The sequence below is a fragment of the Taurulus bubalis genome (assembly GCF_910589615.1).
Source record: "Taurulus bubalis genome assembly, chromosome: 2".
Lineage (NCBI taxonomy): Eukaryota > Metazoa > Chordata > Actinopteri > Perciformes > Cottidae > Taurulus > Taurulus bubalis.
In genome coordinates, this window is record NC_136590.1 from 37,065,907 (window position 1) to 37,079,070 (window position 13,164).

Below are 13,164 nucleotides of genomic sequence, written 5' to 3' on the forward strand. Positions count from 1 at the left end.
TTTGCTGTACGATCGACCGTTGAAAGGTCCAGGTTGTTTCCCTGCCTTCTGCACAGTGCATGCTGGGATAGTGACAAGGACAGGAACAAGCATGTATGGAAAATGATGAAATGAAAGCTTTTGATTAAAAAAAGACAGGTGCACGTGTACCCGACCATAACATATATGGATTTACTCACTCGAAATCAACTGCAACTGCTCCCGCTGTTTCTTAGGCAAAGAAAGAGTGACGGGCCAGACAGACAACCAGGCAGCCACACACTCGCATGTAGAGAGCTCTCAGTCACAAAATCAATTTTAATTTTCACATCTTCATTAGACCTATCCAGAGAGTCCTTTTCCTGGCCAAGAGAAAGAGTTTGACCGATGATGTTAAAGTTACTCAAAAAGAGGGTTAACTGTGGAGTTGGATATCAGCATCAATAATGTTTCTCATCTGAATGTTAATGTAACCGCATGTGTGTCCTGTATATTGATATCACTGTATATTGATATTCTCCATATGTGTACGTGTGCATGTTTGCATAGTTGGCTGTGCATCAATGAGAGAGTGCACTTACAATTTTCAGATCGAGAACTGTTCTGTAGACGCGTTGCGTTTTAGAGGTCATGTTGCGGATAAGTGACGCCGTTGATTGGCTGTAAGGATGATGAGGTCACTGTGTTGATTAGCGAGGAGAACGGGGTCAAGGTTGAACACGGCCACATTGCGAGTGCTTGTTGTGTTTGTGTGTGCCGCTGTCGTAGGGAAATGAAAGTTCAGTGAGCAGCTCATCATGTTCAACATCTGATCGTCACACTCACTGCTCATCAGCTGACCTATATACCCCTAATTACCCACAGCAGCCTCATGACGGTACACACAGCTACACCACATATATAGGAAAAACATAAATACACACACACACACACACACACACACAGAGTACTGGCACATCCAAACCAGATCAGCTGTATTCATGTTTAGGAAATATAGGAAGTCATGTTTGTCACTGTGAATCAAACATGAAGGGAACTCTTATTGTAAAGAGCGACTGCAGGGAAAAGGTGAATGGAGAATCCCTCTGGATTGTAAAGTTAAACAGCAAATCAGAATACAATAACAATGAAAATGTTATTTTAAAATCTCATTCAATAATCGAACAGAAACTTTTCTACAAGAGAATGGCTGTGTGTGTGTGTGTGTGTGTGTGTGTGTGTGTGTGTGTGTGTGTGTGTGTGTGTGTGTGTGTGTGTGTTTGTGTGTGTGTAAAATCTGCATTTTATGCATTAAAATCAAATGTAATGACAAGTAGAAAAGATAATCACAGATTTTTTTACTGATTTTGTGAGTGCTTGCACCCAAAATGAAAAGAAAAGCAGGCATTTTTGGCAGTTTTGACAAAATGTGTTGTTCCTTTATGTCACCGTTTTCTGTATGTTACTAAAGACAAAACTGTGTTACAAAGTACAGTATAACACTGAAACTGAAAAAATAAGTAAAAGAAATACACTGACATTTCTGAGAATTAACTACTGAAACCTGGGTCCATGTGTATGTGTGACACAGTGTCTGTGTATTTTGCATACATATAATATAAAACACCATCTGCTAGGACCTGAGGCCGTTCTTGCCCTACTACCCTCCTTGCTTCTCTTCCTTTGGTTCATTTATCTCCTCTACCTCTCATCCCTCTCTCCTACATTGTTATTGCAAGCTTTTCACAAGCAGAAAAATAATCATTCATACATCCAGAACATACATTACACACAATGTATAATCACACAATAAAACACTCATAATGTATTCACAAACAGACAAAGTGACTGAACACTACGTTTCTCTCTCTTGCACAGACACGCACAAATGAGGTTAATGAAGATGAATGTGGGGGCACAGTCCTATTGACATCCTATGTCTCTAATTGTGGCCCTGTTCTTCAAGGACATGGTGGGAAGACAAGCAGGGAGAGGACAGGAATAGATCTGATGAGGAGAAACTGTGGAAACGTCATGTGACTTGGAAGAGAGTCTGTCTAATGCCGCGTCAATCCCAATTAAAGGCCGGATCTGACATTAGGGGACCATTTGTATGTGATGAGATGTAAAAGCAGCGATAGCAGAGAGGGATAGGTCTGTGAAAAGAGGAGGAACGCGAAGGAGAGGGGGGGAGGAGATTTTGAGAGCAGGCAGGGAGGAGGAAGAGGAGGAGGAGGAGGAGGAGGAGGACCGGATCAGTGATCCAGAACAGTGAGCAGACAGAAGACACGAGTTAAGAGTTCGGTCAAACATACAGCCCAGCAGTGCAGCAGCCGTCCTCAAACACACACACACACACACACACACACACACACACACACACACACGAAAGATAAAGACATACTTAAATCCTATGAAATGAATAAACCTGGATTCACTCATGTGATGTCCTACCTGGTACGATGGAAACCGTGTCTCTCTCCCAGGACACGACGCTGACGTACTCCTGCACGGCAGCAGGGATGAGGCACTTGAACACAGCTACGTTGCCCCGCATCGAGCGCTGGTCCGCCACCCGCACAGTGTAGGGCTCCCTGAAAACTACAAAAACGCACAAATCATGTTGAGACAGCTGATATCTCAAGATTTAAAAAGGCAATATGATATCCCACCATTGAATAGTTGAGTGACCCATGATGGTGTAAATGTTGTTTACAGGATTTGTTTTTTCGACATAAGAGTTATTGTAAAGAAAACATATTATCAACACTTATTATCTTCTATCATCAACCCAGAAGATGGACGGACATGATGGCGATATCATCACAATGTGAGCCTCTTTGTTTTCTGATCATCAAGAACAACACATTAACACTCCAGAGCAAGACAACCTTTCAACAATTACCACAGAAAGCTACATTTATGCATTGGAAATGACTAGCCTACTCTTGTGCCTCCCCTTTCACCATAACTGCTGCGAGCCGCCATTAAGCTGGATAATCATGGGAATTGTTTTCTAGCTGTAGCATGACATTATCACGATACACCAATCTTCTGCTTTTGCACACAACTTCATAAGCACGCTTTTAGGTAAACTGAAGGGTTATTGCTTTAGTTTATGCAGGTTCATGCAATATTTTACACTCTGGTGAATGAGCAGGCACTCATTAGCAAAATCACACGAAAGCTAGGACGTATCCTAAGGTTGCTAAGAAACTGGTGCGGAATCCCTTCCCTGGTAACAGACACGATGACAGCATGCATACATTCCTGCTGCAAGAGTGAAACACATGCGCACGGACATTTGCATCTTCTTTGAACAGATTAGTAGAATAAAAAAACACATCAGTTAAGTTCCTCTGAAACAATATGACATAAACCACCACGGAATTAGTTTAGAAAATTGCCGGGTAGCCATAAAGTAGATAAGGCGAGTCAACTGTAACCCCATTCAATTATTGTTCGATGGCAGGTCAACACAACGGTCACGAGACTGAACCTCTACACAACCCGCATCCTGTCTGACCGTAACCTGTGCACCAGAGCTGGCCCGACAGAGGCCGCTGGCTGCAGGATGTTGGGTTCATGCTAATCCCTCGTCTCCTGAGGCCAGGCTTTTGGGTCATGTGGGAATGAAGGCAGCAACCGGCTGGCATGCAGCTCAGGGCCCTGGCTCAAATCCTCAACTTGGCGCTAGTATTAGTATTAGAATGAATATGAGTATTAGTTCAGATCGGTGTTGGGAGGCAGAATATGAAAACAGATGTTGACGGCAGGAGGGAAGAGGGAGGGACCGACTGGCCTGAATGAATGACGGGAGGGAGGGGACAATAGATGCAGTGTAACTAACATCCAGCTGTAGCTTTGTTCCAGCGGAGGTTTGATGTAACTGTTTGGTAAAGTATCTCTGCAAGTTATAGAGCTGCATAAACCCAACCCCCCAGACGTACTATTTTACTTTAGACGAGGTCTGGCTTATTAAAGCAGCCTCACGTGGTCCAATCAATGGAAAGCACCAATTAGGTTTGTTAATGAGAGATAATTAAAGAAGTGTGCTGTGGCTATATTTAGTCTGGCACAAGAGGACAGTTGGAAGAACGAGGAAGCAGGGAGGAGGAGGAGGACAGAAAAGAGAATATGATGGCAACGGAGGCAGCTTTCGGTCAAAATGTCCAAAAATAGACTACCTATAATATCTACTAGTTAATGATCAATTTATTCTTCATTCTACCCAAGGCTTAAAATAATGATGTTCTTCTCTTTCCTTAACGAATAAAGGCATGAAATATTTTTATTATGTACAATCAAATGATATATATAAAACAATGATATATAGTTATATAAAACAATGATATATAGTTATATAAAATCCCTGTTTTAAGTTAGCATATACGCAGCTGTAAAGAATGGTTATAAGGTCACTGACACTGAACTGTATCTGCTTTTCACTAGGTGATTAATTGCTTTTCCCACCTTGCTAAGCTTTAAAAAGCATTCCTTTAATTGCACTGACTTTTTAAGAAGTGAAGGACTGTCAAAGAGGACGATCTGGTCATGAGATATAACCCCTTGTGACACTTTTTCCTCCTCGTCTGATCTGGTTCATCTAAAAATCACATTGGAGTTGCTACTTAACTCAAAGTACTGGAGGGGTTGTGTTTTGGATTTCATCTTTCCAGATGCCATGCTGTAGATGCAGCTGAAGGGGTTATGTCGGTATAAAGTGCAGTGGTTCATCACCAGCTCAGTCAAATAGGTGTGAGCGAAGGCCGAGGCCTAGTGTAGTATGTGATGCAGATGTTCTCTCTGTAGACTGTGTTCTAGGTCAATCTGTGTTCAGGTCGAGATGGGCTATTTTAGGGCAGGTGATTCTGTGTGTGGGTAGGGCTTTTTGCAGCTGCCAATCACATCTGCTCTACTTTATGCTTTCACAACTGTCCCTTTTTGCTCCGTTTCTCATCATGTTGTGTCTAACTTTGGCCTTTTGATCCATAACCCCCCTTGTTTCATCTCAATCTTTCAAATCCGTCTTTCTTGCTTTACTCTCAAGCCAATTTTTCTTCCTGACTGCAGTTACAACTCACCAGCTTTGATGCGAATGTTGGGGCTGCGGATCTTGCCGGCTTGGTTTTCGGCAGTGCAGAAGTAGTCGTTGTCGTGGATGTAGCTGTTGTAGGCTGAGGGCGAGAAGGGGTACAGTTGCAGGGTGCCATTGGCGTGCACGTGCCGGATGTGGGGCACGTCGTAGATGTCATCGCCGGTGGCCAGGTACCAGCGCAGTATGGCACTGGGGGTGCCCCCTGCTGGACAGGGCAGGGACACCCCCACCGAGCTGGAGTAGGTTACCCTCTGCAGGGAGGCATTCACAAAGTACAGCCTGGTGGAGCCCACATCCTCACTGTGTACTGCAGGGGCAAACAGACAACACAACATCAGATATCAGGCCGGGGTGGAGGTCAGAGGTCAACAATGAGCACCTTTTATGTGCTGTAAACAGCGTTTAAACACTCAAATAGGAGCTAACAGGATTCCACTGCAACTGATTTAAAGCAATCTGCATCACTTTAATGGACAATTAAATGGACAGAGAGGGAATGTCCTTCAAATGTGTTGCAAAATAATCATAACAAAAATATGTCAAATGTCCAGCTGCAAACATCAGTCATGTGATTCAGAAAGCCAGGGATTTGGGCTAAAGCCTGTGATGATTTAGATGGATCGGAGGGAGGAGGAGCCTGTTACCTCCGTACAGTGGACACATACACAAACAAAGACAGAGAGAAAGGGAACTCGATGATAGGTTATGTGATTGGAATTTCTATGCCAGACGCAGAGATTTAAGTCTATTTAATCTCCTTACATATTTAACACACACACACACACACACACACACACACACACACACACACACACACACACACACACACACACACACACACACACACACACACACTTCATTGGCACTCAGATTAAACACATACAGCTCCAACAGAGAAAGGAGAGTGAGAAGAGGAAAGAAAGTGGGGGACGTCTCTTAAATTTGGGGTCATAATAGGAAAGATTAGAAGATAAAGAGTGTGGGGGACAGTGCTGACAGACAGATGTGGATGTTAACCACCGCTGCTTCTAAATGATATCCTCTAATACACATCACCCCACACATGTTCACACCAGTTCAGTTCAGCACAGAAAGTCTGTTTAACATTCTGGAAGATACTAAAAGATTTTGATCCAAATGGGATAAAATTACCTCTCAGCATACAAGTGGTTATTGTTTAAACTACGACTGTTTTTTTTACAAAATGGAACTATTATTTTTTCTTTATTTATCACCTATTAAATAATGCGTATTGAAATTGTGGAATGTTTCAAACAATGTCAATAGTTATTACATCAAAATAAGTTCACATTTTCAGTAGGTAAAATATACATGTTTGAATATATTGATATTACATTTTGATTGATTTAACAGAATGATTGATGTTACATTATGTAATAGTCATCAGTGACATTCAATAATGTAGCAACATTTTACTTTTTAAAACCTTAAGGTGTTTTTTGTAAAACGGCCTCTGTGCTTTTATTCTTAATCCTTACTAATGGTCAACATGAATAACACACAGTATGCATTTATGATATAAACACCAGCACTGAAACCTATGATTGTAATTTCTTTTTTTATATATCAATTATAATTTTAAATAGACACAGAGGTACATATATCTTCAACGTCTGCAAATAGAAGGTTCAATACCTTGATTGACAATTACATTATTTGTCATTATCAGCTCCCTCTTTAAGACGGATATTGTGCTGCATCAGCTGAATGATGGTTTTGAACTCGGAGCTTAGTCAATTCATTTTTGAATACTCATTAAATCTTGCCGGAAGGTTGTTGTTCACACCGTTATTAGGTTTTCACAGGTACACGAAGCACAATACCCAAAATAGGCCTAGTTGTGACAATGAAAACCATCTGTGTGAACAGTGACTGTTCGGTTTGTGATATTGATCCAGAGAATCACAAAGTCCATCAGACATTGACCTTCTACACTAAAATGATCAAATACAAGAAATAAGGACTGAGAGCAAATAACATATCTGATCATCAAAATATTAAGCCTTAGTTTAAGCCATGTCTTTGATGAAGTGCAGCTTTAAGCTATGTGTGATGTACACAGAAAAATCTTAACAGAATAAATCACCACCAACAGTGTCACTGCTGAGTGTCACTAAGCTCCAACCAGCCGAAGGAAGACACAGCGATCGCTTCCATCCAGGAGGGTTCGTTAATAACTCCAGCTTACTTTCAAAGAAGTGCTACTATCCCTACTAGACTAGAGATTGATAAAGATGGACGGAATGTTACAGATGGTATATGAAAATGTGTCTGGCAGTCCAGTGGTGGGCTGCAAAAACCAGGTCAGACTCCCCCCCCTTTGCAGATTACTGATAATGGCCCCTGAGCATAAAGCCCATATTAAAGATTGCAATATCTATAATCTCCCAATGGGGGGACAGGACTAAAGTGGAGGAGTGAGGGGGTCACCCTGAGAGCTGGGGGGGGGGGGGCTGGGCAGCAGGAGAGCCTCATACAGTAGATTATATGGCCTGGGGGCGCAGGCACTGGGGGGCTGGGGAGCAATGGGACTGATGGAGCGGGAAGTGGAATAGAAAGGGGATCAGAGCTAACTCCCACCACTCAGAGCCAGTCAAAACCAGGCAAACCACACATGAACTTTACACACACACACACACACACACACACACACACACACACACACACACACACACACACACACACACACACACACACACACACTCCAAACGCAGCACTGAGCACTCAAACTGGGAGGAGACACAACGAGTTGCCATGGTGGCGCTGGCACTTGAAAGCTGTGAGTGAATAAAAAAACAATGCAACAATTTAACCTAACAACAGTGACCCTCTGAACAATCTAAATTTAGAAACTTAAAGTTACCAAAACCCCAATTCTGTCACTGTGTCTCATATATGTGCAGGTCTCAAAAACAGCTGCTAAAATTGAGCAAGTAGTCATTGACAGAAGGTGTGTAAACACTACAATTTAGTAAAACAATTGAATCAATGCCCGAGCCCCCGGAACTGGCAAAGCCGGTCTGCTATAGGACGAAAAAACTCTGTTTGGTTAGGCGTGGTCAGGCATATCATACTGTGTGCACTCCAAAACTCCAACTGGCACAGGTCTGGTTGGTGCCCGACTGGGAGTCTTTCCAGTTCATTTAAAAGCAACAGACGCTACATACCACCTGTGACAACCTGTACAGACGGCTTGAGCGGCAAGAAAACAAAAATGCCACATGTAGCAACAGTGAGGTTAGCGACTGCATGCTCAACATCTTTGTCATGGCTGAATGCAAATGAAAAAGTACTGAGATGTCAAAGTCAAGGATGAAATTCAAGGTGGGCCAGTTGCACCGCTGCCACTCACCAAAACAACGTCCAATTTGTCTGCATGTTTTGTTGAACATATGGGATATAACACCTCAAACACTCAAATTGAGCCGTTATGACCATAGAAGCATGACATAAGGGAATTATTCCCCTGGTGTAACAGCTCAGAAGAGTTTTAACCAAGGAACAGATACATCAAATGTTAGGTGCTCAAAACGGAGTTCAGAGCCTTTATGTTGCCTCCAGACGGCTCTCAACATGGAGACAGTTGGCTGGCAGCTAGAAGCTAACGGTTGCTAACAGCCCTAATGGCACAAACATTGGCAATATTGCTGATAGAGCGACCAACTTTAACTGAGGAGGAGCCTCAGCAAGGACTCTGTGGATCCGGATGGCGTAATCAGCGGTAAGCGCTGCATTTAGCGAGCCAGCAACGACAGAGAGACCGAGGACACAAAAATACACGAGTGACAGGCTGACTACGAATCCTGCTGCGGTGAAGCGATGAGACGTCCTACTCTGCCTCTGATTGGCTAGTACGCATTGACTGCGTTAGTTAGAGCGGGTCATATCTTCGCTGATAGAAAAGAATACCTTCGGAGAAACTCAGATGACAACTCACAGAAAGGGAGGGCAACTTTATTCTTCGCCCAGGTACTCCACTAGGCCTATATCTTTTTAATGCAAATAGTTATGTGTATTTATATATATAAAACCTTTAACATAAAGTCAAGTCTTAATAGATGCAAGGAGGCCATGCCATCAAACCAACAATGAACTGGTTTTTGTTTTTAAGCATTTTATTTACCACCAGTCAATAAAAACAAACGTTTCTTGATAGGATCTGACAGTGAAATGGGTCTATGTTGATTACAGTCTTGACAGTGAAACGCCACGAAAATCAGTATAGTTAACATCTTGTCCAACCAGAATGCTGCCAGACTAACTTACACCCAGGCACTACAGTTGATACACAGCAGGTAGTGGTTAGAATATAAACTTCTTTGAATTCAATAGAAAACAGGCACTATGTGTCAGCATTAAGAGTTTGGTTTCACTGGAAAGATAATACAGATGAAGAATTTAACAGACATATTGTTATGTATAACTCAAAATAAAAAATAAGAAAACACAATATAACGCTAAACTTGAGCACTAAAAACAGTCTCTGCATTGTTATCCATGTCTTCAGTTGCATTCCCACATTAAAGGTGCAGCCATCAACTATTTTCTATATGTAAAGATACAGTGGAGTAATGTCTACCTGAGCAGAGAAGGAAATTGTTCTCCCTCTGTGGGTTTTGTTTCTCCTTGTTTTGCCATCTCCAGGGCTGCAAATCACTATTTATTTTCATTAATGATTCATTCGTCAATCTGTGATCATTCATTTAGACTTTGAAACATCCCAAAATAGTCAAATAAGGGCAATCCCAAGTTCCCAGAATGTCTTGTTTGGTCCAACTAAGAATTAAAAACCCAAAGATATGCTTCTTACACTAATAGAAAACAGAGAACATTTTAAAATCCTTCTATGAAAGAAGCTGGAAGCAGAGCATGTAGAGCTGAAACGCTCAATCGATTGTCAAAATAGTTTGCGATACATTTTCTGATGACTGACTAATATCAATTAACTAATTGTTTCAGCTCTACGTTAATCTATGCTAATTTAACTCATAGAAATACGATGAAACCTGCAAGTGGACTTTAACAATTTGAGACAACCATGTGTATAGTTGCCCCCTGTTCATTTCAGTGACACCGGCTTTCTCAATGATGCATATGCACAAAGACCTGACCCCAACAGCGTGTGGACAGTCAGTGCCTTGATGGGCACTGGGCGTATTGACCAAAATCTGTAGGGATTCCTGTGTTGATGTTGCTGCTGCAGATCACCTGCATCCAGGTGGCTTCATCGGCCTCGTTCAGACACAGCACCAGAGAGAAAGCCAGCCCTCACCGGAAAGCGTTGGAGCACTGATGGCACTGCTGGAGCTAAAGCTTAGGCTGTCAGAGTTGGAGCCACTATTTCCTACATCCTGCCAGAGAGCCATGCATGAATATGTATGTCACAGAGGCAGAAGTCATAACCTATGCAAGGTTTCATCATGCATAATGCAGCTGATCTACGCCTCTCCAGGATGTGAGTGTGCATAGAAGTGTACACACATACACACACACACACACACACACACACACACACACACACACACACACACACACACACACACACACACACACACACACACACAACTGTATTGTGATGAGGAGGTAAACAAACCCCAGAACCTCCAATGTTTCACATACACACATTCTCACACCCAAAGCTCCCTTAGCCCAACCTGAGGCGTAATGCCTCCACATGTTCTTCCTCTTCTTGTCTCACCCATCTCCATCTTTCCAATCCATTCTCATGGTAAAACCACGTTCACAGCATTTCTTTATCGGATTTTGTGAATGAGTAGAGGTCCAGAGTAGGACTCAACTAAAGAAAAGCACATCAGCCATGTGAACTGTCAAAAACCTCTGCCTTCTCTCCTCGAGTGCCTACTATTTTTGAAAAATCTTCATTTTCACCGTAACTCCTGTGTTTAATCTCTTCCTGTCGTGCCGCCTCCCCTTCACTCATCCTTCAGGTGTTTTGGGGACAGAAAGTTGCAAGGGATGTTTTCGTTAAGACGATTGAAACTGTGCATGGAAACATACGGCAGCAGATGAAGAAGTGGGAGGAGACACGCTGTAAGAAGGGGTGTGAATTGAATATTGGTGGGATGCAGGGGGGATGAAGATAGGTGTAAGTTTATGGATAATCCTCAGGGGGTCTGGCATAAGTAGGTGGTTGATGGGTGGGAAAGTAGGGGGGAAGGTTGCTGGGTTTACATCTAATCAAGGAAGGGGTCTCACTGTCTTTCTGTACACCCTGTCCCCAACAATCTGCTCTCCACCCCCCCCCCCCCCCCCCCCCCCAACCCACCAACACCCCTAACAACCCCCCCCCGGCCTGTGCTGTGTCAGTGAAAAAAAAAGTGTGCTACTTCAGCAGTCCCCTGGGACCTGCTCCCCCTCACATCAAAGCAGCCAGTTTCTCTCTTAATGTGAATATCAAATCTGTGGATCACAAGTCCCAGCACAGTCTGCATAAACTGCCCCTCCCCCAACCTTTAATTCTGCCTAGTGATGAGGGAGAGAGAGGGAGGGGAGTTACTGCGAGAGGAAGCGATGGAGGGAGGGAGAGATGGAGAGAGAGATGGAGATAGAGAGAGATCCAACAAAAACAACTACTTGCTTCATAGATTTGACATTTGCTGAACGCACCCTCCTTCTGAAAATGTGCAGCCCCAGCATCCAATAAAATTTGGAGGAGGTCTGGCTCAATTTAGCAGTTCTAGCAATGGGGGGAAAACACATTTCTTACTGCCGACACCGTTCATTTGCATCTTCTTTTTGTTGCTGTTATTTTAAATAATTAGTACTTATTCATAATCTCGTTTGTGGACGAATGGGAGAGCCGGGCTGCTGGTGACAGAGCTGTGACATCCCGGTGAGCTGGGATGTGCAATGAGCTCCGTTTCTCTGCTGACGGTCTCACACCAGCACACTTTGCCCACCATTAGGCAACAACATTGATTGATTTTGTCTTTGTTGATTTGTGAAGAATAATTAACATTTGTGTTGTTTATTACATTTATCTGCTGGTTCTCGGAGTGATACGCGTAGGAGATGTAGATCAAGTTGTTGGATGAATGATCAGACATTGATATTTTTCTATTTTCAAAAATGGCCAGCATTAGTGGCCATTTCTTTATTTCATATTATTGTTAAAGCATAGTACCCTAATTTCCAATGAAAATAATCAGAATCAGGACCAAATTACAACAAAAGTCACACTGAGTGCTTGGTATTTCTCCTTTAACCCTCTTCAAGATGGGTGTTTTCGACAAATTAAATATTGCTGGGTTTGAGCTGGTAAAGAAATGCAGGCCTGTGCCCCACCTGAGTTATGATTGGCACCACTGTGGACCACACAGCTCTGTCATTGAGTGGTGACTAGAGCTCAGATTGCAGCTTTAATTGTGCAGCCTTGCAAAGACAGCACAGGGAATTGGACTGGGGAGGGAAAGAGGGGGGTGGGGGGTATTTTCTGCATATTTCTATTTGTAGAGGGTGGAGAGGACAAGAGTGTACCAGGGTGAGGGATCACCTTATTGCTTTAAATTAAAATCCAAGTTATATTGTTTGAATATTAGACAAATCTATTTATTTATTTAATTTTGTTTGAAATATAAAATGTTAAATTCATTATCAGAGTGGGTTTACAGCAGGCATGTTTGTTAACGTGGATTTTATTCACTGCTAAATAATCCACAATTACTTAAATACAATCTGTGAATTTCATTTAAAATGAAAGAAGAAAACACACGATTTTTTTGTTTTGACAAGACCAATTAAAAATCATTAAAAAAAAGCCTTTAATCAGGTATTCTATTTTAAATTGCTGCAGAAAAATTAGAGGCATTGTGCTCTAATTGGTTATTGGTTATTAACTGCTATTACCCTTCAAGCATTTTTCTTCTAAGATCCGTTAATAACCCCTCAATGCCTCTGTCTCTGGCATAATAGCAACATTTATTTAATCAGAAGTCTTGTGGAAAAAAATTAAATATATTTTGAGAATCTTTCACATAAATAAATGATTGATCTTGCAATTTAGCTCCTGCAGAAATAAGAAGTGTCCAACATGTAACAACAAAACCAAGAGGGGTGTCCCCGTCACT

General features: G+C 42.3%; 1 protein-coding gene across 3 annotated transcripts in view; it reads right to left on the bottom strand.

Moving 5' to 3' along the window:
* Positions 1 to 13,164, bottom strand: part of LOC306732774 (cell adhesion molecule DSCAML1-like) — a gene marked incomplete at both ends in the record, with an annotated part of 51,390 nt that overhangs the window by 36,226 nt on the left and 2,000 nt on the right. For all 3 annotated transcript variants that reach the window (XM_079213934.1, XM_079213936.1, XM_079213935.1), the window contains 2 exons: positions 2,413 to 2,559; positions 5,043 to 5,363. In XM_079213934.1, the coding sequence (XP_079070060.1) occupies positions 2,413 to 2,559; positions 5,043 to 5,363 (468 nt within the window). The remainder of the gene's footprint in view (positions 1 to 2,412; positions 2,560 to 5,042; positions 5,364 to 13,164) is intronic.